Source organism: Muscardinus avellanarius (assembly GCF_963383645.1).
Source record: "Muscardinus avellanarius genome assembly, chromosome: 1".
NCBI lineage: Eukaryota > Metazoa > Chordata > Mammalia > Rodentia > Gliridae > Muscardinus > Muscardinus avellanarius.
Genome location: NC_137786.1, coordinates 182,591,574 through 182,616,193, shown reverse-complemented (window position 1 = coordinate 182,616,193; position 24,620 = coordinate 182,591,574). Strand labels below are relative to the sequence as shown.

Sequence of the window (24,620 nt, the reverse complement as noted above, 5' to 3'; positions counted from 1 at the left end):
CTGGGGACATTCCTTGTCCCAGTCTTCCGGCAGGGTCTATGCTGCCAGATAGTCCACTACCAGGAACCACAGGGAGGCTGGGGGCCACATCTCCTCCACTCTGGGTTGTTCCTCCAGGGCTGCTCCTCCAGAGGGGTGCTGAGGGTACTCACTGCATCCTGCCAATGACATCAATTGTCAGGAACCTGGTCAGGGGTCAGCTGTGGTTGCAGGCGGTAAAATCCCTAGGAAAAAGAAAGCATGCGAAGCTGCCATCTGGAGAACAAACAGCAAACGGCAACTTTATTTTGCAGACCAGTTCTTTATTTAGGATTCCAGGCAAAATGGTGCACACCTATGTCAGGAGTATGTGTGCATGCATGTTACATTTTGTGTATAATTGCACAAGTGTTACACTTTAGTTATTGCATGTCTATTAGTGTTATTGTACATAACCACTCACCATGCACATGTGTGAAATGTGTGTGCATCTGTGACTCTGCAGAGACAGACTAACCCTAGGCTGTGCAGGATGTGCACGCACCTGATAAATGTGAGACAGTGTGCTTCTGTGGCTGTGAAGGGTCCTGCTGTCAGTGCCAGCCTGTACTCCAACTGGGTCCCCATAGCTATCTTTTTATTTTTTTTGAGAATTGGCAGCTATTTAAAGTAGTTTTCCACATCTTTTTTTTTTTTATAACATTGATACCTATTTTTTCCACAAATTTAAATAATTCATGATGTATGGAATTTTTAAGAACACTTCAGTCTAGTTACAACCAGTTCTGTCTCAGAGATGTGAGTTCTAGGCTAGTATTGATCTAGTTGTGGATGATTATTATTATTATTTTTTTTTTTGTGGTGGTGGTACTGGGGTTCTTGGAAGCCCTTCTACCTCCCGGCTACACTCCCAGACCTATTTTTTTATATTTTTTTGGAAACAGGGTCTCTTAAGCCATCAAGGCTGGCTTCGAACCTGCACCTCCTGTCTCCGCCTCCCAAGCATGGGGATTACAAGCGTGCGCCACCACGCCTGGTGTTAGTTGTGGATGATTTTATACCATGTCCTGTCCTGAAAAAGGGCAAGCATTTAAAAGGTTTAAACAGGCTGCTTCCTACTCTTCTCAGCCTGCAATTTGGGCTTCTTCTGTCCTGAACCTGCTGGGTCAGCATGGCAATGAAGATAAGATGAAGGCCAACACTAAGAAAGTTATAAACCTTAAAACTTACAAGGCTACTGGACCTGGGAAGAGCTGAAACAAAATTATCTTTTATGTAGATGCTGACAAAGCTCAGGCTATTGGCCTGTGAACTTAGCAACTCGGATAAGGAAGACCAGCTAGGACAAACCCTATTTAACCCCCCTTCCTGGCACTGTTACTCTTGCTTTTATAATAAATCTTTTTTGCCCTAATTTCCAACTGCTTGTCCTGGCTCTTTATTTCTCTGTCCATGATACCTGGGATGACAAAAGGAACTCATGGGAACTGTAACAGTATCACACTGTATTACTAATAAGGTTCCTATTATTACTGTCTTTAAAAAAAAAAAAATGTCCATAAAATCGGGCATGGTGGGCACGCTGTAATTCCCGCACTTGGGAGGCAGAGACAGGAGGATCCGTCCAGGTTCGAAGTCAGCCTCACTGGCTTAAGAGACCCTGTTTCCAAATAAAAATGTAAAATAGGTCTGGGAGTGTAGCCCAGAGGTGGAAGGGCTTCCAGGAACCCCAGTGCCACCACCAAAAAAAAAAAAAAAAGTTCATAGTTACTTGGTTATATCTACAAACTAAAGTTTATAGCCACTTTGTGAATTACATCCTACCCACTGAATATTTGGCGAGAAGTTTATAGTTTAATGTAGTATGAGTTAGCTTTATCATCACTGTGACAGAACTATCTGACAAAAACAACTTAGAGGGTGGCTTATTTGGGCTAAATTTCAGAGTTTCAGTCCATGGTTACCTGGCTCCCAGGTTGAAACTGTGGCTGCAGGGTGCATGGTGGAGGAGAGCTGCCTTCAGCTTAAGGTGGAAGGAGGGGAGGTGCAGTCAGGGACAGATATGGTGCCTAAGGCCACACCCCAGTGACCCACCTCCCTCAGGCAAGTCTCACCAGGGAACTTAACTGCATTGCCAGAGGCTTTGTGGGACATTTCAAATCCAAACCCTTAATATGTGGGGCAATTCAACACCTGTACAAATACAGGTCTTGCCCTCCACACACACACATCTTTCCACTTATTCAAGATATTGAGGAAGGTGGGAAAATGTAATATATCTGAACTCATTTACTAAACCTAATAGTTTTTCAGTTGATTTTATTAAATGTTTTGTCCTACTGGTCAACTATCATCAGAAAATGTCACCCCCATTTTCATTTATTTTTCTAGTCTCATTATTGCAGTACTTTGAATACTTAATGTGGCATTAACAAGGATTTTTATTTTGCCATTGACTTCAGGATGAAGTCCAAACTTTTTTTTTTTTGGTGGTACTGGGGTTCCTTGAAACCCTTCTACCCCCGGTCTACATTCCCAGACCTATTTTATGCTTTTTTATTTCAAAACAGGGTCTCTTAAGCCAGTGTGGCTGGCTTCGAACCTGTGCGAGCGTGGGGATTACAAGCATGCCCCACCACGCCCGGTTTAAGTCCAAGCTTTTAAGGTGGTTTACAACACCACTTTCAATATGGTTGTTTTACCTGAATGTGAAGTGAAGGCTCTCTTCTTCCTCCCAATGCCATATTCCTGTAATGAATGTATGCTTCCTGAGCACGTCATGCCCTCATCCCTTTGCCACTTTGTGCTTGTTTCCTATTTATTCTCTCTCCCTTCTAACCATCACATATAACCTAGCTAACCTCTACTGTTCATGTGTCAGCTTAGATATCTGCCTGTATACAGTAAAATATTTACCAAGAGAAAATTACCGGAAAGGCTGGAGGAAGGTATCAACTGGATGTAAATGTTCTGCAAAAATACTTGTATGCATTAAAAAAGGTACCACTTGAAGTAACTAACTTAGTGAACATATAAGCATCCTTTTTAAGGAAAACATGTTTTTTTTTTTTTTTTGTACTGTATTTTTTTTTTTTGTACTGTATTTTTTTGTACTTCTGAGCTACATCCCCAACTATATTTTATTTTGTTTTTGAAACACAGTCTCGCTGGGTTGGTGAAATCTCAGTTGCTGAGACTATTTTCAAACCTGCAATTTTCCTTTCTCAGAGTCCCATGTACTGGGATTACAAGTGTGTACCACAACATCTTACCTAGATCCTAATAGCTAGCTGTTGGGAGAAAAGATATTTTAAAAGTTAGAAAATTTCACCATTCAAAATTACAGGTTATAAAAAAGTCAGTTATTTATTATTATTAAGTGCTTTGATGAATTAACTAAACCTCAGTAATGTCTTGACTTCCTATTGTTAGGATTTAAAAGTTGTCTTATGTTCACATGCATTTCCATACCAACTTATGATTTTGTAATATAACCTATTTTGTAAAGGATGAATAAAACACACAGAATAACTTTCCATATTTATTAATTCACCACAGGGTTCACTTCGAGTGTACTTTTTCGACTTTTGAATAAGGTGAGAATACTGACAAGAGACCATCATCATTTATAGGAAATGTCTCCCATATGAATCTTTCTAGATATATTAGGACATGGTTCTTGGCTCAAGGCACCATTTGGGACCCTAAGGTACCTTAAAGTAGACACAGTTCTGGTGCAGAGAATATTAGGACACGTTAATTATTGACTTCATGATGACTGGGACAAATAATAGACCTCAGTAGTTAGATGTCTCTCAAAAGTATTCATAATAGCCAAAATATGGAACCACCTAGGTAGGTCTCAATCAACAGATGAATGGATTGCAAAATTATGGGAAATACACACAATGGAATTCTACTCAGCTATAAAGAACAAAATCATGTCATTCGCAAGAAGATGGAAAGACACGGAGAACATTATGTTAAGTGAGATCAGCCAAGCACATAAAGAGAAGGAACATGTTTTCTCTAATATGCCCAAACTAGAGAGTATTAGGAATACTAGAGGGACTCCAGATAATGGGGGTTTCGGAAACCTCAGCAAAGCTAGAATGGAAGGATAGAAGAGGAAGAAGGCTGAGGTTAATGGAGGAGCTACATTTGAATATGTGTAAAAGTATGAATGTAGCATGGTTAACCTGGACACTCATTGTTGGGAGGGAAGAAAGGGTACCAAGCACAGTCTGAATGTATGCCATTTTCAATATGACCCACATTAAAAAAATTGAAAATTTTAAGAATATAAATGAACACCACTACCATCTACTTCCCATTGCCACTGTTAAGCTCCCAATTCTTTAATTATATTGATGGCCAAGGATATCATCAGGTGTGAAATAACTCATGGTCAATGTACACCACGAGTTATTAATTCGGAAATTTCAGTCCTTAGGTGCTCTTATGGCTGGGAGTGGTGGTGCATGCTTATAATCCCACATTTGGGAGGCGGAGACCAGAGGATTGCGGTTTGCTGACAGCCTTGACTATTTAGTGAGGCCCTTCACAACTCAGTGAGACCCTGTTTCAAAAATAAAGAAACTAAAATATAGGGCTGAGAGTGTAGCTCGGAGGTGCAATGGCCCTGGGTTCCATCCCTAGTACTGAAAAAAAAAATCTATTTTCATAAGCTCCTGACTTTTTTCAATCTTATAAAGAATGACGTGTTTAAGAAAAATTAATATCAACTCCAAGATTATTGCTCATCTCATTCCTAAGATCCACTTCATTAATAAATCAGGTACATACAAGCATGCTACAGATCCCACTTAGGAACTAGAGAAAGGCAAGAGCAACAGATTAAAATAATGAACATAATGCTGCACACAAATCTTTGTCTAAATCCAAGCTCCTGTGGCTCAAGTTGGGAGTCTGATAAGCTCCTTTAAACAGATTCCTCTCCAATAATGTTATATTATTTTCTTGTGACAAACATTTTCTTACATTTATTTTGTCCATGGGATTCTCCCTAGCATATAGTCATGGATGCTGAAATTGAACTCTCATTGAAGGTAATCCATTTTCAGGGTTTACTTCTAGTATGAAGTTTTTGATGTTTAATAAGGGTTGAATGTCTGTTGAAGGTTTTGTTACAATCCTTACATTGGAAGGGTTTCTCTCCCGTATGAATCATTTGATGTCGAATAAGGGAAGAACTGCGGTTGAAGGATTTTCCACAATCCAAACATTCATAGGGATGGCCACCAGAGTGGAGTTGTGGATTTTTATTAGTGTCTTCACTCTTACAGACAGCTTTTCCATATTTATTGCCTTCGCAAGCCTTTGCCTTACTATGAAGTTTTTGATGTTTTGTAAGGTTTGTGCTTCGGTTGAAGAATTTCCCACAGTCACTGCATTTATAGGGTCTCTCTCCAGTGTGAATGATCTCATGTCGAATGAGGGATGAACTTCGGCTGAAGGCTTTTCCACACTGACAGCACTGATAGGAATTCACTGCAGTATGACCTTTTGGGGGTTGAATAATATGTGGACTTAGGCTCAAGGCATTTCTACATTCATTGTATTCAGAATATTGCTTACCCACAGAGTTTAAATTAAATTTGAGGGCAGTTTCAAACGTACATCTTTTTAGGGACCCCTTTCTGGTACAAATTCCCTGTTGTAGATCCCAAACAGAGTAAACTGGCATAAATCTTTCCTTATTTTCATCATATTCAGTATCTCCCTCTTCAGTATAGACTGTCTTATGAATGAAAGCCTCCTGTGGCAAATTTATATCCTGATTTTTCTGGTTTCTCTGTATACAATCCTCACCTATCCAGACATCTAAGGAAGGATGTCCACTTCTGGTAAGCCCTGCTGTGATTACTTTATGGGATGATTCTTCTATAGAAGCCCCCTGCTTTGGAACTGAATCTTGATCTTCTAAGACAGTCTCCATGTCTAAAAACAAAGCACAAAATTAGATGAACTAGAAGTGAAACTGCTAAATAGGAAAGGGAAGCTAAACTACAGAAAGGTATACGCATATGCCATGGGTCTTAAATACAGAATAGAAATGTGAATTGAGGTCAGAAAAGGAGACTTATAGAAGATAAGATGGTTGAATACAGGTACTCAACACTCACCTTCTCTTCCACAAAGAGGAGCCAAAGTACCAAATGTATAGTCGCATTATGAGGTGAGTGACCATGGGAGAACACTAGCCATCTTCCAGAACCTTGGAAGATTCAGAGATCTGCAGCAATGGCACGGTAAGAGCAACTAAATACCCCAGCATCTGCCACCCTGCCCCACAGCTGGGTGGGGGGAAGTCTCTCCTTTGCAGGGGTAAGGATGAGAATCCCAGCAAACTTTATTAGTGTAGATGCTGGCAATCCTAGCTACTGGAAAGTTTCACAGTCCTCACAGGCTTTGACTCCCTTCAGATATGTAGCCTGAAATCTACACAGACAACTCACTTTTGGAAAGGGTTTCACATCCTCTCCCAGAAAAACCCCAGGGAGCCGTAGCCAGGAGTCACTGTGAGAAAAAACTATTGTTGTCTGGATTTAGAATGCTCAAAGGGCCACCTAGGGGGCAGGCAGAGCCCCTCAGATTCCCATCTCTGGAACCCCACAGACATTTCAGTGCACCAATTTGAAGGGTAGCTGCCTTGTAAACCCAATATTGCCCAGCCAACAGTGACTCTGAAGCATGCCCAGTAGACACCTGCATTTTTGGGTATGGGACTTGTAACATGAAACAAAACAGAGGATGATGCCTACGAGAACCAAGAGATCAGGCAGTTGTCCTCTCTCAGAGGCATGGTGGCGGCATGTGGACCTGTGGCAGTCAGCACAGATGGCAGGGGTTCAGTGGCTGACTCTCTTCTTGCTCAAATCACACAGATTTCAAGTAACTAGCTTTCTCCTGACTACTAATTTCAAAATCACAAACTGTGCCTTATCTATCTAGACTATGTTTCTGCCTGTAATCTGAGAATGAACACTTGAAATACTAAGTTTATATCCCCAATCCTGGGTCTGTCTACATATCTCCTGGAGATCAGCCCATGCCAACTAATCTGCCTTTCTTTGGTTTATCTGAAAAATGTCTCCAACTTCTTAAATAATTCGAGGGGCTTATCTATCTTCATAGATTAACATCCATAGGTTTCAATTACCCAAATAAACTCTCCAAAACTGGTTTTATATTCACTATTCAAATTTGCCTTTTTGGTGTATTTAAAAAAAAACATTTGAAATTTTTTTCACAATTTTGAAGATAAATCTTTAGACTCATAAGATACATCACAAACAGCTTAAAAAAACTAAACCAACATGTTAATACTGTGTAGATCTGGGGAGTGAGGTAATGAGTGAGTTCTATTCCTTTCTTTACTTTCTATTCTTACTACAATTTCTATTAATCTCAATTTTATACTCTTACAAAGTACTACTAATAATAAGATTATGATAAGAGTAAAGGTACAAGTAAAAAAGTTCTATGGTCAAAAAATGAAAAATGGATGACTACTAGAAGGCTCTCTAACATAAAGCAATTTGTTTTCTTTAAATGGAATAAAGTTCAGTATTAGGTTGGCTAGTTGTTTAGCACTCGCCATGTTCTAGGTAGTGTTCTAAGACTGTTGCATGTGTCAACTCATTTAAATCTCACAGAAACCTGGAGGTAGTTACTATTATTAATTCTGAGTCACATGTGAGAAAACTGGAACAATGGTTGCCCCAAATCATATAGCTTTAGGTTATTTGTGGTCCTTACTCAGGACACTATTTTGCCACAAACAAAAAAGAACCTCTGAACAAAAGGCAATGATATTCCCTAACCCCCACAGTTTAGGCAGTTTTGATTATGTCCAACTAATAATTCAAAGGCAGGGTCACTGTCTCTGCTTAACAACAGTATTTTTTTTTTTTTTTTTTTACAAATGTGTCATATCTGCATGGTTCTTACCCATAACAGTCCTTGGGATTTCTCCTTCCATTATCAATCTCTTTTTCTTATTCTCCAGGTTGGGGATCTCAACTGGTTTGGAAAGTTCATGAGCTGTTCATGAGGAAAATAAAAATGACAACAATAAATACAAAAATATAGGACATTTTTATAGCAAAAGAATTTCATCCCAATCCAGCAGGCTAAGCTGCTGAAGGATAAGTCCAGAAAGCACCACCGACCTATGTATTTCTGGCTCCTCATCAACCAGAATGAGCAGAAAAATGTCCTAAAGGATAGTAGCGAACCTAAACCCAGAACAAAATGAATGGAATAACTTCAGCAGTGTCTGGAGATTTTTATAGTAGACAAAGAGACTACCAATGGACAGAGTACGTAAATACATAGAAGCCACCTTTGTGCAATGAATTCAGGTTCCTATAGTTCTCCAGCATCACATCCTTGTACAGGTCCTTTACAGCAGGGTCCAGTTGCCCCCACTCTTCCTTCGTGAATTCCACAACCACATCTTTGAATGTCAATGGTTCCTAAAATATTAAATTACTTTGTAACCAGAGGTCACTTCCAAACATAATGCCAGAGAAGGAATAAATTTGGGAATAGGGTAGGTAGCCAGAATATCCAAGATATTCATAGGGCAATGTTCGAGGTTATTAGCAATGAACATGAACCTCTATTGAGGGCCAGTCAACTTGGTACTACATATACTCTGGGAGGGTTGCAAAAGGAAAATGAAGTGCACTTTTTACATTATATATTTGCTCACACTTTGAGGAGAAAAATACAAGATAATTGAGGAACAAAAAGTTACTATGGAATACAAGAATATATACAAACGAATTTAGAACAGGTAGAGTTTAAGATGAATTCAAGGGAAATTTATAATGAAAATGTAGGTTTGACTGGAAGAAAAGGTGGGACATTTTCTCTGAGAAATGGAGGCTGATAACTCACTATTCAAGACTCACAACTCAGTGTCACCCTGTGAGGCCTGATTACTGCTGTTTTAATTTTTCTTTGCTTTTAAATAATTATTTGCAATTATCACATCTGTTTGTATGTGCCTATATATCTTTACTAGAATGCAATCTCCACAAAGCAAATCTTGTTTACCAATCAAGATTCTCAGTCTCTAGAGAAGCGTTTGGCATGTTAGGAACTGCATAAATAGGTTAATGAATAAACTGTTTAATATCATCTAATGAATAAATTATATCCTGTATCACACCATCAATTAATCCACTTCTCACTCCAGGACCCTCAACCTTGTCTTTATTGGTGTGCCTTCAGTCACACAGAAATACATAAATTTCTTCCTTTCTTCTCTTTCAGAGTTAATCTTTATGAATAAGTTGTCTACATTAGTTTTGTCTACTTCCTCAACTTCTCTTTCTACAATCCAGTGCCACCTGGCTTTTATTCCCAAGCATACTAGTGTCTCCCTAAGTAAACAGACACTACTTAGGTAGACTGTATTACGCTGAATTTTTTTTTTTTTTTTTTTTTTTTTGCGGTTTTGGGGATAGAACCTAGGGCATTTGACCTCCAGGCTACACCCCCTGCCCTATTTTGTATTCTTTATTTTGAAACAGGGTCTCACTAAGTTGCAGAGGGCCTAAGTAGCTGAGGTGTCTGAGAAACGTGATCCTCCGGTCTCAGTCTCCCGAATGCTAGGATTACAAGTGTGCGCCACCATGCCCGGCTTTACTCTGACTTTTTAAAGCATTTCTCCTTTAAGTATTCTCATACTCTGTCTTCAGTAACATACTTTCCTCGGTATCTTTAGTAATTTATTTTCAGCATCCTTTGAGTGTTTTTTTTCCCCTACTCCTAGGTAAATAATACTGGTAATAAAAGACATTTCTCAGGACTCTACCCTTGCATCCCCTTCACTTTTAATTATAATCATTCTATTGTGAGACTCTACGGCTTCAACTATTTATATTAGGGGAACAGATGCAGAGAATATATAAGGCAAAGAGAAAATATTTTCTAAAGAGTACAACAGCAACTAAAATAGATCCAATGTCCCCATGAGGAGACTCCAACCCTTAGATGGATCTACGTTTTATAAAAGTTCAAAGACAAAAAAGTCAAAGGGCATATTTAAAAAGAAAAAAACCCCTACCATTAAAGAGTGAGATCCTAATTCACCTGGGGCTTGCCTGTTAGTGAGCTAGATTCCACGTTCTCCTCCTTGGTGCTCCCCTTCTGAAGGGGAGAGCCCTTGCAGGATGTATCTAAGGAAGAAGAAGGAAAATGTTAGAAAGACAATTTTTGCCCCAGAGCAACTTTTAATGGTTGTTATAGTAGTAATTTTATTTATTTATTTTTGGTGGTACTGGGGGGTGGAACCCAGAGGCTTTCTACCTCCAGGCTATACTCCCAGACCTTTTTTATATTTTATTTGGAAACAGGGTCTCGCTAAGTTGCTGAAAGCCTCACTAAGTAGCTGAGGCTGGCTTCGAACCTGTGCGATCCTCCTGTCTCAGCCTCCCAAGCGCGGAGATTACAAGCATGCGCCATCACGCCTGGCTCTTTTAGCCAGTTGTCCATAGGGTTCATTTGTAAACTTTGTAGATAAAATGATGTCAAGCCCTACCAGAAATTACAAGCTCTCAGGGAAGGGTAGAGATTTCATATTTTTTAAAAACTTTGATATTCCAGTAAGGGTTGCAATTTATTGGATCAGAAAGAAGAGAGTCAAGATATTTTGAGACCATATCTGACTGAAAAAATATAACGTTGATCCCTTTATACCTAAAATCTAACTACGGCTCGGCCACCACAGGCTGTACTTCTACTTTGAGCTAAAAGTGCTTTAACTAAACAATCACTCCCTCAAACACACTGAGGAAAATTCTATTTAAGAGTTATTTTCTGTCAAGTTCCACAGACTAGGCAATATGTTCACCTTGAGCTATTGATGTTTTTAGGACATCAGAGTCAAAGAGGCAACCAATTCTCTCCTTCAGCACGTCAGTGAGTATACACAAGAGTTACTTTCCTAAAGTTTCTGTAAGATTCATGAATTATACTGGTGATCCTCAAATGCCAAACTATGGACCAATTATTGTCTGTGATAAAATTGTCCTTCAGAATAAAGTGAGGAAAAAAAATAGAAACTGTGTATTAAGTTTGTTGTAACTTTTAAAATTTATTCAATTTAAAGACATATTTTTATGTCAAAATGTCTTTTTTCTTGTTTAACAATTGTTTTTAAATGCTACTTGAAAAAATAAAGTTGGCAAGCCTAAGTTATCCACACCCCCATTTTTTACAATTTTAGGGCTTTGAAATCCTTAAAAGCTGAGAAGCATGTAGTTATATAAACACCAATTTTTCATTGTGAATATACAACTAGATTCAAAGAAAACTGAAACAACTGCATAGGGAAACTTCTTAAAACTCATCTGCCGCGCCAGGCGTGGTGGCACACACTTGTAATCCCCGTGCTTGGGAGGCGGAGACAGGAGGATTGCACAGGTTTGAAGCCAGCCGCGCGCTGGCTTATGGGACCCTGTTTCCAAAAATAAAAAAAATAGGTCTGGGAGTATAGCCCAGAGGTAGAAGGGCTTCCAGGAACCCCAGTACCACACACACAAAAAAACTCATCTGCCTTTTTCAACATCCCATTTGATGCTGCAAAAAGATTACGGTTGTTAACTTCACTTAGGACTAAAACACCTCAATCTTCTCGGTCTCAGAACCCCCAGAATACTCCATGCAGCATTGTTCTGTATTTTCGTCATTCTTGGAAATGTGTGCATTATCTTGGGAAAATATAAATACCTCCAAGCAAATATTCTTTTATTTCTTCTGAATATACTTTCCTCTCTTTAATTCTTTTCTGGTAACCTCTTTAAATTTTTACAGCTATGTTCTCTTAAAACTTTGTTGTATTCAAAAAATAATTTATGAACATTTCAGTCTACCACTGAATTACATCTTAGCCCTCAACTTCATTATAGAGTGTTCTTTTTCTCTACTTGTCTAAAATGAACCCGGGCTATCATCTAAGTCACCTCTTTGCATCTACTATTATGATCTTGGAAGTTGTTTTAATAACTTGGGCCTCTCTATTACCACTTTCTCATTTTTCTCTCATACAAAAAAGTTTTCAGAAGTTCATGCCATTCACTTATACCATTCTTGCTTTGTAATAAATTGTTATTGGATATTCATTTCCAATACATATTTTCTTTCTTTTTTTTGTGTGTGTGGTACTGGGGTTCCTGGAAGCCCTTCTACCTCTGGGCTACACTCCCAGACCTATTTTTTTTTTAATTTGGAAACAGGGTCTCTTAAGCCAGCAAGGCTGGCTCCAAACCAGTGCGATCCTCCTGTCTCAGCCTCCCAAGCGTGGGGATTACAAGCGTGCGCCACCACGCCCGGCTCCAATACATATTTTCTATCTCCTATGTGTGAAGGAAACAAATGCCTGCCCTCAGAAAACTTTGTCTATTATTAATAACCAATACTAAAGTAATTATATTAAGTTAATAAAAAGTTTGGTTACTTGGCTCACATTGTTCTAATGTGAATCTGCACAGGATTATGATAGGTCAATTTAACACTGGTGTAGACAACCCTTTCAACAACCTATACTGACAGATCTTTGACATTCTTATTTCTAACATCCATCAGCAACTGATCTGCTTCCTTGTTCATGCTCTGGTCCTTATTAGAATTACCTACCATAAAAATAAACTTGAATAAAACAATCCTTAACTACATCTTCTCAAGTTTTACTTCCTTTACTTATTTTTTGAAGGATACTGGGGATTGAACCCAGGGGCATTCTACCTCCGAGCTCTATCCCCAGCCCTATTTTTTATTCTTTATTTTGAAACAGAGTTTCACTAAGTTGCAGAGGGCCTAAGTAGGTAAGGCTGGCCTTGAACCGGTGATCCTCCTGTCTCAGCCTCCCAAGTACTGGGATTACAAGCATGCGCTATCATGCCTGGCTACTTCCTTTATCTTTGAAATATATTCTCTAACTTTTATTAGGTTCCCACTATATGTTAATTTAAATTCTTCCTTGTCTATCATTCTTTTGTGAGGCCATTTCATTCTCTTTGAAGCTTAGATTTCCTCGTAAATCACTTTTAGCACTCTTCCCAGTCTTCAAATTCCTTGTATGCTTGTCTTTTACATTCATGTGAACATAAAATCCTAACAGAGCAGTACAAGAAAAGATAATTTTCCTTCATATGGGAAAGGTCGACTACTCTACCTCTAATTTTCTAAAGTCTCACCTTTGTCTTTGAACATTTCAATTACATCTTCGGTAAGAGTCACCACATCTTTGCTGTTCTTGGGATGCTGTAAATTTACCCAAGTTCTGACTTCTTCAGGGAGGATCAGCAGAAATTGTTCTAGCACCAATAGTTCTAGGATCTGTTCCTTTGTATGAATCTCTGGTCTCAGCCACTGAAGACAGAGCTCCCAGAGTTGGCACAGGACTTCATGGGGCCTGGACACTTCCAAATACTGAAAATGCCTGAACTTTTGACGAGATGCCTCAGAGTCATATGTAACCAGGATAGGAAGAGTTTCTTGCTGACAAGGTATATCTGGTCTCAGAACCTCTCTTTGTTCACATAAATCAAGGTTTTGAGGTTTTGAGATAGCCATTAGCTTGTTCAGAGGCTCCATCTTCCAAAATAGAACACCTGCTGTAGTTTGAATCTGTCCTACGAGAGGATTTCAGTATTTCTCAGATTTGGTCTAAGCACCTGTTTGCTACATGCAGTATTGTCTGAACCAGGCTATATAACAGTAAGGCAAAGAGTTCCAGGTACTTCAGAAACAGCCAATATCCACTTTCCTGAGAGACTGAAAAAAGAGACAAATTTGACACACAGATAATAAACATTTGGTGTTAAAAGATAAAATAGTATAAATAAATAACATTCTTAAAGTTACCTAAGGAAAATAAATACTCTGGATTCTTCTTTCACTTATAGAAAATGTTAAAATAATTGTATCAGAGCACTGTAATTATACAAGAGTAGATCCAAAGTAATACCCATGTTTATAACAGCACATGTTTATAACATAACCAAGGGGCTTTCTACCTCTGAAGTACATCCCTAGCATCCTTTTTATTTTTTATTTAAGGCTATCCTTGAATCTGTGATCCAATCCAATGGTCCCCTCTCAGCCTTTCAAGTACTGGGATTATAGGTATGCACCAACACACTTTGCTTACTGTCAACTACTTTGAAATTTAAATTTTTGCTTCTAAGAATGAAAAAAAAAAAAACCAAAGTACAATGGCAAATATCTACAAAGTAAAGATGATAAAATGTTGCACATTAAAATCGGTTAGGCAATGTCTATGTCTTACAAACAAGAATGAAATCAATTGAACATTCAATTCAGGCAGTGAAAAGATGCAACAAAATATATTGCAGAAGATGTAGAAGATATATCAGTTAAAAATATAAATTAATAGCTGGGCTTGGTGGCGCATGCTTGTAATCCCAGGATTTGGAAGGCTGAGACTGAAGTATCATGGTTTGCAGCCGATCTTGGCTACTTAGTAAGGTCTTTGGTAACTCAATGAGACCCTGTTTCAAAATAAAGAATTAAAAAAAAAAATAGAACTGGGGATATAGCTCAGAGGTAGAATGCCCCTGGTTCCTTCCCCAGTACTGTAAAAAAATTATATATATATATATATATATGCAAATATGTGTGTATACACACACACATATATATATTATATATATATACACACACACACATATATATATGTGAAGTGTTGTACATAATTCAAAGAAGTAGGAGGACAAGACAACTTACTAGCATTTAAGATTTTGAACAGTTGTAAGATCAGAGAGTTAAAGTACAGGCATAAGCAAGTAGTTTAAGTAGTCTGTAAGCGATGAACGCTAGAATAAGCAAGGCCAAGAATTAAATTTAAAGTATTAAATAAACGCCTTCGACAATGACAGAGACTCAGGATGGTTAAAACAATTGAGCCAGTATTTTCCCAAGAGAGGCACCTGGACTGCACAAGTGACAGGATTCTGAAGGTTTGATTAATATAACCAGGTGACACAAGTTTCATGGATTTTATGGCCTCAACTTGAACAGCTGCTAATTATAGAACAAGAGTATTATCAGCGAAGACAGCTGTTTTAAATCAAACAGGTCGCCAGGCGTGTTGGCGCACACTTGTAATCCCCAGCGCTTGGGAGGCGCAGACAGGAGGATCGCGCTGGTTCGGAGCCAGCCTCGCTGGCTGAAGAGACCCTGTTTCCAAATTAAAAAAAAAAAAAAAAAAAAAAAAAATATATATATATATATATATATATATATATATATATATATATATATATATATATATATATATATATATATATAGGTCTGGGAGTGCAGCCCGGGCGTAGAAGGGCGTCCAGGAACCCCAGTACCACAAAAAACAAAAACAAAAACAAAAAACAGCAACAAAAAAAAACAGGTCATAGGTAACGCAGTAACTTTAGGTGAAGAAGAGCCTCGGGAGGCTAGCTCAGATTAAAAAAAAAAGCGGTTCGCAAAGAGTGTCTGAAGTAGGTAGGATATCTGGAAATTATGTTTTCAAGGTGGTTAGGAATGACTGGAAAAAAAAAAAAAAAACAGGCAAGACGGAATTAGTTAAAAGAACGCTCCACTTTCTTTTCTAGTTGATCGATCCAGTCCCGCTGGGTCCTTCCCTGAGGCATCATCCCTAACCATTTCAGAACCAGCGGATCCTGGTTTAGCAGAACTGGGCCTGGAACCAGCCCCCGGTTTCCCGCGGCGACGCCTCCCTCGCTCCCCGGCTCCCTCCGCGGTCCCGGGCCGAGGCCAGCGCCGGGCGGGGGCGGCGACTGCGGCGGGGAGAGCTGCCCCGAGCCCCGCGCCCCCTCCCGGCCCCGCGCCTGCCCCCGGGCGGCTGCGAGCGCCGCTCCCATCCCGTCCGTCTAGTCACACCTGGCGTCAGATTCCCCGACCAGCCGCAGGAGTCGCCATCTCGGCGGGCACGGGTCACGTGGGAACGAAGAACCCGGGACTCCCACCGCCCGTAAGCGCGCGGCTGCCCTTAAATTGCCGCCGCGCACTCCTGCGCACGCGCGCCAGCCCGGGAAGAAGCCCCAGAAGCCCCTGCGGCACCAGAAGCCCCCTTTTCAGGCCCCGCCCCTCCCAAGCCCCGCCCACTTCATAGACTGGCGACCCTGGAGGGCTTTGGGGTTCTTGCCGCTCTTTCCTGTTTCCTCTTTGGGGTTGGAGAAAAGCATCAGACTTCGGGCGATTCTCTTCTCCTTCGGAGAAAACAGACCAAAAGTTTCCTTATCTTCTGCTCTTCTACGCCCAACCCCCTCTTACCTGGAACCAAAAAAATAAACAGTGAAATAATTTTCCCCTAGATGTCTTGTATATTGAACGGTCTTTATTGATTTATTGATTCACCGACTCATTCATTCAGCTTTGCATCCAAGTAAAAGATTGGTGCAGAGCTGAGTTCAGTTTTGACTTGTTGGATGCGAGATACTTTGTGAAATCCACGGACTGTTGTCAATTAGGCATTTGGATTTGGTTTCTTAGAGTTGTCTATGGCAAGTCATGTAAAATTTGTGTCAATTCTGAGTAGAATGTAGTTAATGCTCTGAGTGTAAATTTAAGATTAGAGGAGAGAGCCGGGCGTGGTTGTTTTTTTGTGTTAAGGTTTTTAAGTTCTTTATATATGCTAGATATTATTCCTTGGTCATAGAAGTAGTTGGTGAAGATTTTCTCTCATTCTGTAGATTCTCTCTTTGGGTTTTTGATAGTTTCCTTTGCTGCACAAAAGCTTTTTAATCTGATGCCATCCCATTTATTGATTATTGTCTCCTTCATAGAGGCTTAATATTTCAAATTACTTTTTCTGGCCTCTGTTGCAGCTTGAAAACAGCATATCAATCTATTAGATATGCCTACTACAGACTTTAAGATCTAATAGCATAAAAAAGCAAGAATGGCAGTTTCTTCTTTTTAAGATAGTCTTTGTTAGAGAAATTTTAGACTTACGAAAAATTGAAAAGATGGTACAGTTTCCATATATCCTGCAACTGGTCATCTTACATTATTATGGTATTTTGCTAAATTAACCACTCTGATAATCCTTTTATTACCTAAAATCCATGTGCATTATTCATATTTCTTAGTTTATTTGCTTGCTTTTTTTTCCCATCCCTCTTTTGTCCTTGTTCTGCTCAAGGCCCCATCTTGGGTATCACATACTACATTTAGTTGTCATATTTTTAGGCTTCTCTTGGCTGTGATAGTTTCTCAGACTTTCCTTATTTCTTTTTATAACTTTCACATGTTTGAAGAGCTCTGGGTAGGTATTTTGTTGGACTTCCCTCTATTGAGATTTGCCTGATATTTTTTCTCACGTTTAGGTCAGGTTATATGTTTTGGGAATACTTGGTTATAGGATAAAGTGCCACTTTCATCATATCATATTAAAGGTACATATTATCAACATGACTAATCATAGTTGATTTAACCTTGATCACCTGGTTGAAGTAGTGTTTAGCATCAGTCAGTCTCTTATTTTCCTTTCATTCTGGAAAAAGCAGAGGATGCAGTAATACCCAGTTTCAGGCTCAGGAGAATCAGAGGGTCTAGCAGCAGCCTATTGTGCTAAAGGTGTTTGCAGTGTAAATTGTGCCACCTTGTGGTGAATGTCAGTCACGTCCTCAGACCAATTTCACCATACTTATTTGGTCTGTGATTGTGGCAGTTGGACTAGAACTATCATCATTTTAAATGTTTCTCACCTTTATATTAAACTTGCAACTAAGAAACCTGAGATATAATTTTGTTATGATTTCTGGGTATGTGTGCTAATTTTTTTTTATTAGAAGCTTTCTATACCTGTATTTCTCCTCTCTCTCCATAGTAGGAGAGGCAGTTGTTACAAACATGCACCTTGTTATTTGTAATGTGAAGGAGGGCCATTGGCATCGGGGTTTTTTTTTTTTTTTGGTAGATGAATGACAGAATCATTTTCTCAGTATTTCAATTATCCATTGCTTCATAAAAACATTTCAAATTTAGTGCTTGAAAACAGCCACAACTTTATTTTGCTCAGGCTTTGTAATTTGGACAGCGGGGATGGCAATGATAAGGAATAGTAATATTTAAGACATAACCAGACTTCCGGGAAGATGGCGACCGAGAAAAGCGGGGCTTAAGAGCCCCGCTAACAACCAATCTCCATTACCACAAAATCAGCGCCTTTCAAAGCCAGAAAACAACATCACCAGAGAAACAAAAAAAAAAATCACCAGGCTCCAGAGAGAAAGCGGACTGAGAACAGAGCTACAGAGGAGATCCTCATGCCCGAGGACGCAGCTTCACGCCCGAGGACGCGGCAGCAGCGCCATACTGCCGGCGGCACCAGCGAATTCACGGGACGGCCACAGCAAGCCGAGGAGAGCCGCTGCGGAACAGCCAGGCGGGATTTCTCGGCGCAGAGGGCATCTAAAGCTCCCAGTGGCTGAGCTCAGCACACGCTGCAGGGATTCAGAGTGGAAATCAAAACCAAGAAAAAAACGCCAGCCCCATAGCCGAGGGCGTAGCAGCGGCGCCATATTGCCACCGGTGGCAGCAGCACCGAATTCACCGAATTCAGTACAGCTACATCTGCGTACTCAAGAACAGTGAGTCAAATTGCGGGCCACAGCGGAGAAATCCCAGTACTGTACTCACTGGGACTTGACCCAGTGGGAGAGGGGCGGTGGCAGTGATACCACACCATAGGAGAACGCCCAACCTGGCACCCCCCACAGTCTAAAGCAGCCTCTATCGACTCTCTGGGTTGGAGACTCTGTGATACAACCCAGTAAAGGAGTAGTGGGGTCTGAGATACTACTGACTCGAGATCCAGAGCACCTTAAGTGAAGTCATAGTGACCCAAGGGAAGAACCCAGAGAAGGCACAAACTTCCAAAATCATGGGAAAGAGGAATAATACTGGAGCAATGAATGCTCACAACCCCACAACATCAGAACCCGAAAAAACAGAAAATCAGAGATTTCTAGAAGATCAAATCAGGAAAATAACTGTAGAAATAATAGAGGTGCTTCGAAAAGAACTCAGAGAGAGCCAAAAAGAGATAAAGGATGCAATTAATGAAGTAAAGGCCTCAATTCAAAGCACAAACAACCGATTAGACCACATGGAGAACAGAATCTCGCTCTTAGAAGATGATCATTCCAAAAATGAACGCATAGTTTCTAATCTAGAAAAAAATATCCGACAGCAGGAATCTGACATTGAAGAAATATGGGCCCATTTTAAGAGAGCTAATCTAAGAATAATTGGAATAGAGGAGGGAAAAGAAAGTGAAACCAAAGGGATCAACAATCTCTTCAAGGAAGTAATAGCAGAAAAATTTCCAGACATAGAGCAAGAGGTCGATACGCAGGTCCAGGAAACGTATAGAACTCCCTTTAGACAGGATCGGAGAAGAGGATCCCCACGCCACATAATTGTCAAAATGACCAATGTGGAAGCCAAGCAGAGAATCTTAAAGGCAACAAAAACAAAGGGCCAAGCGACATTCAGAGACAAACCAATTAGAATCACTCCAGACTTCCCAAACCAAGTTATGAGAGCCAGAAGGGCTTGGAGTAACATATTCCCAATTTTGAAAGAAAACAACTTCCAGCCAAAAATTTCCTACCCAGCAAAACTTTCTATCAAATTAGATGGAGAAATAAGAAGCTTCCATGACAAACAGAAACTGAAGGAATTTATGTCTTCAAAACCAGTGCTAGAGAAAATACTCAAAGAGATTAACTACAAAGAAGAAATAGGTAACACACATCAGAACTAGAGAAACATGACTTTCCATCCAACAGACAACTAAGATTGGTTATCTGTGGAGATTCATTATTTATGTTAGTCTTTTACCTATCTCTAAAGGGTATTGTTTGCCTTTATTGTTGCTAATTTTTAGGATTTCTAGTTGGAATATTAATATACCTTCAGATATAGCATTTAGAAATATTTTATCCCATTCTATTAGTAACTGTTAACTCTGTTTACATTGTCTTTGGATATACAATATATTTTTTATTTTTTAGGGAGTTTGTATACTCTTCTGTTGCCTGTGCCATTGAAATCATAACCAAGAAATCACTGCCAATTTCAATGTTGTGAGGTTTTATGACCCAGATTTTCTCCTAAAAGTTTATAGTCTTAAGATTTATATTTAGGTCTTTTATCTATTTTGAGTTAATACTTGTATATGGGATTAGGTAAGGGTCCAATTTTATTCTTTTCCATGTAATTATTATTTTTCAACAATATTTAGTTAAAAGATTATTATTCCCACCACCAAATGTTCGTGGAAACCTTGTCAAAAATAACTTGACAATATAGGGAAGAATTTTATCTCTAGGCTTTTATTTAACTCCAATGGTTTATATATCTGCCTTTAGAATAGTACTACACTGTTTCAATTATTGTAGCTTTATATGGTTTGAAATCAGAAAATATACATCTTCTAGCTTTGTTCTTTTTCAAGATCGTTGTGGGTACCTAGAGTCCATATTCCATATTAGGATAGATTTTTTTTCTGAAAAATAAATATATAAATATATGATAGTTTCACCTAAAAAAATAGAAAAAATAGATTCTCTGGTAAGAAAGAAAGCAAAAAGAAATATTGAAATGTTATCTTTAAGTCATCAAAAGCTTGGTATCAGACAAATGAAACTGTTATGTGAGATTATCATTTTTAATTTTTGATAAATTGCTATAATACTAGATGTCAACCACTAAGCCAAGCATGGGAGGGAGGGATAGGGAGAGAATGGGGTGGGGATCGGGTGGGGGCTGACTGGGCAATGTGTGCATGTATGTCTACAAAAGTATGTATCCCACTATGATGTATGAATACAGTGCACCAATTAAAAATTAAAAAAAATAATAATAATTCTAAAAAAAAAAGACATAACCATGGGAGTGAATGGTTGAGATCACTGGAGAAATGCAAGGAATGTGAGAATTCAAATTTAATATTCCATTCTATATGAAAATTAAAATAAAAGACCACTATAACAGGATTAGTATGTTGGAGAGAATGGCAGCAAACCAAGGGCTAAAGTCTTCAAGGAAAAGGAGTCCCTCAGGAATCTAAAATAAAACTTAAAAACCTACAACCTCACTTTTGAAACCATACCTTGTTTCTTTTTTCTTCCTCATGGTGAAATTTCTACAAATTAGTGTCTATGCTTTTGTTTTATTTTCTTACTCTCCCTTACTTCAGTGAAATGGATCCCATAAATTAGCAGCTGAAGTCACCAAATTAACTAATTATTTTTCCTTATTTATATCACCAATCATCATACCTCAGATTAAATTTTTCCTATTATGGTATAATTTTAGTAATTTTAAAAGGAAAGTAACAAATAAAAATGTGAATTAAAACACATTATATCTCAGTCATTCACCCAGAGTGGGGTAACATAACATGATAAGAGCTCAATAATTAAAAAGAGTTTGAAAACGGGCTTTAACATGGATACATGAATTAAAGAAATAAGTGAGTATTGTTCTAAGATAGCTTTTCACAGAGGAGAGTCAATTTTACTGCAAAGCCAATCTGAGGCCTTTAGTTCCTAGACACCCTGTTTATGGTGTCTTTAGAGGGGTTTATGATAGAACCCCCTCTAAATATGTGATTTAGAATCCAAATGAAACACATGACTGAGTAAAAGTTTGGGTAAAAGAGAAAAGTGACTTAGGCAGTTAATTTGGAATAAAGGTTTATAAGAATATAAAGTAGACTTTGGACTTGACCATTCAAAAAAAGCTGAGCCACACTGAAATGTAGTATACAGACATTGAAGCCTGTGGGGTGGGAGGCTTGGTGTAGGATTGGAAAAATTCAATCTAAAATACAATTATAAAATTCTAATATATCTTCTTTGCTAAAGAACTATTTATTAGGTTAATTGGACTCATTCAAAAGAATATGGCCAGGATAAATACAGGGTATGAAAACATGTTAGATAAAGAAAATTTAAAAAAGAAAAAGAAACACAAGTGAGTGATTGACAATGATAGTTGAATTGAAACAAATATAGAAACTGATTTCAGTGATTTATGGTATAGAATAATAATTATATTTCTTCTAGGAGTAAAACAAGTAACTGAATTTAAGATATAGGAACATTTATTTTGACTTAACTTGAGGAACAGCTCTCTAATAGTAAAAATAAATATGAAAGAGAATGACCCAATAAATTATCCTAATCATTCCTGGTTAGGCAAATGTTGGACTATTGGACGATTATTTGATAGAGATATTATGAAGTTGTCTAAACCTCATATTGTAGTTGATTTAAATGTCTGTTACATCCCCTTTTTAATATAGTATATGTTTATATGAACGTTGAGGTGATTATTTAAACTAGTTATTTGGAGATTTTAGGAGAGAGCATAAGGATTTAGTAATATGGACTTTCAGAAGTTGAAATGCTTTGGGCCTGGATAATCCCAATATGAAAGATTCCTCTATATATTGATTCTTTTATTTAGGGTCTATTTCAAGGTTTGTATGATTGGGACATCCAAATTAAAAAGTCTTTGATGTTAGAATTATGTATGCAATTTGTGTTAGTTGTTACTTCAAGATAGTCCAGTTTAAACCTAGATTCAGCCAGGGTGGTGGCACACACTTGTAATCCGAGTACCTGGGAGGCTGAGACAAAAGGATTGTAGGTTCAAGGCCAGTTTAAGCAACTTAATGAGACCCTGTGCAACTTAGTGAGCTCCTATTTCAAAATAAAAAATAAAATGGGTCTGGGGGTATAGCTCAGAGGTAGAATACCGCTGTGTTCTATCCTCAGTATCTGTCTCCCAAAAAGAAACCTAGATTCAATTGTTATCATGCATAAAACATGTCCATGACAGTTAAATTAACTACATACTCTTTCTTTCTCTCTTTTCTTTTCTTTTCTTTCTTTCTTTCTTTCTTTCTTTCTTTCTTTCTTTCTTTCTTTCTTTCTTTCTTTCTTTCTTTCCTTGTGGTACTGGGGATGGAAACTTTCTACCTCCAGGCTACACTCCAAGACCTATTTTATATTTTATTTGGAAACAGGGTCTCTTAAGCCAGCGAGGGTGGCTTCGAACCTGTGCGGTGCCCCTGTCCCCGCCTCCCAAGCACGGGGATTACAAGTGTGTTCCACCACGCCAGCTAATCACACACTCTTCAAAGTAGCAACTGGTGGTGTTAGTAATCAGCAAATAACCTAAACTTTTACCCTTTTATCTCTTCCCTATGTTCTAGTTTAGAATGAAGTGTTCACAGTTTCTAAAATATGTCCATCACTTTAATGCTTTGTTGAAATGATCTTATTACATAACTGTCTACCAAAATCCAGCTCCTCCTTTGTATTTCTGAAGATCAGATCCATAGGTTATTGTCTCCGAGAGAAGGCTTTTCTTCCAGCTAGTTTCCTGAGAGCCCCTTTGACATCTTTATTCCTTAGGCTATAAATTATGGGGTTCAACATTGGAGTCACCACTGTGTAGAACACAGATATCATCTTGTCGCGTTCCTTTGTGGTCTTGGAATTTGGCCGCATGTAGGTAAATATTCCAGAACCATAGAAGAGAACAACAACAATGAGATGGGAGCCACAGGTGGAAAAAGCCTTGAGTCTTCCCTCTCCAGACTGCATCTGGATCACAGTAGAGATGATATTCCAGTAGGAGACAAGGATCAGGGAGACAGGAGCTAGGAGGATCACCACACCCATTGCAAAAATGGCCATTTCTGTGCTATAAGTTTCTGCTGAAGCCAGCTTCAGAAGGGCAGGAGGTTCACAAAAGTAATGATTGATTATGTTCTGTCCCCTATAGGGAAGGCGGAAAGTAAATATGGTATCTACCAGAGACACGAGGGCTCCACTGGCCCAGGACACTATGGTCAACTGGAGACACACCTGTTGGGTCATGATGGTGGAATAATGGAGGGGTTTGCAGACAGCCACATACCGATCGTAGGACATCACTGCCAGCAGTGCACACTCTGTACACCCAACCAAAAGGAAGACAATTATCTGAGTCATACATCCAAAAAATGAAATACTTTTTCTTTTTGCTAGGAAGTGGATCAACACTTGAGGCACAATGCTAGTAGAGAAACAGAGGTCTGCGAAAGAAAGGTTTCTAAGAAAAAAGTACATGGGGGTGTGAAGTCGAGAATCCATGAAGATAAGAATGATGATGAGCAGGTTTCCAAGCACAGTCAAAAAATAAATGATGAGGAAAATAATGAATAGCAGAATCTGGGTCTTTGAGTCCTGTGAAAGGCCCAGGAAGAGAAATTCATCTACAAAAGTCTGGTTTTCTTCTCCCATTGAGATGTATGCCTGTTTATCTGTTTGGCACAAACAAAAAAACAAAGTTGGGTTGAATTTATGACATCAAGTTCTGTAGAAGGAGCTAATGTTAAACTGACTCCTATTTGGATATTTCTATATATTTTTTTGCTATCCAACTTGTTCTAATTTATCATTAAAGAATTTTGTTCTTATTAGTTGGTTGTAATTTAAATCAACTTCATTTTTTCAAATCCATCTTGCTAGTGTCATTTTTTATAGAAAATGATACAGGAAAGCCTTCTTGGCTAA

At 38.7% G+C, this 24,620-nt stretch overlaps 2 protein-coding genes across 2 annotated transcripts; both read right to left on the bottom strand.

Moving 5' to 3' along the window:
- Positions 1-5,059: 5,059 nt before the first annotated feature.
- On the bottom strand, positions 5,060-13,623 carry ZNF215 (zinc finger protein 215; the record flags this gene model as incomplete). The annotated part of the gene is made up of 5 exons (XM_080689980.1): positions 13,212-13,623; positions 10,108-10,193; positions 8,348-8,480; positions 7,954-8,046; positions 5,060-5,940 (listed from the first exon to the last, which is right to left on the bottom strand). The coding sequence occupies exons 1-5, from the start codon at positions 13,609-13,611 to the stop codon at positions 5,060-5,062; spliced, it is 1,593 nt and encodes a 530-aa protein (XP_080546106.1). The 5' UTR covers positions 13,612-13,623.
- Positions 13,624-23,402: 9,779 nt separating this feature from the next.
- Positions 23,403-24,374, bottom strand: OR2D3 (olfactory receptor family 2 subfamily D member 3; the record flags this gene model as incomplete). Its single annotated transcript, XM_080702945.1, has 1 exon — positions 23,403-24,374. Exon 1 carries the CDS (start codon positions 24,345-24,347, stop codon positions 23,403-23,405), a length of 945 nt encoding a protein of 314 aa, XP_080559071.1. The 5' UTR covers positions 24,348-24,374.
- Positions 24,375-24,620: the final 246 nt, after the last annotated feature.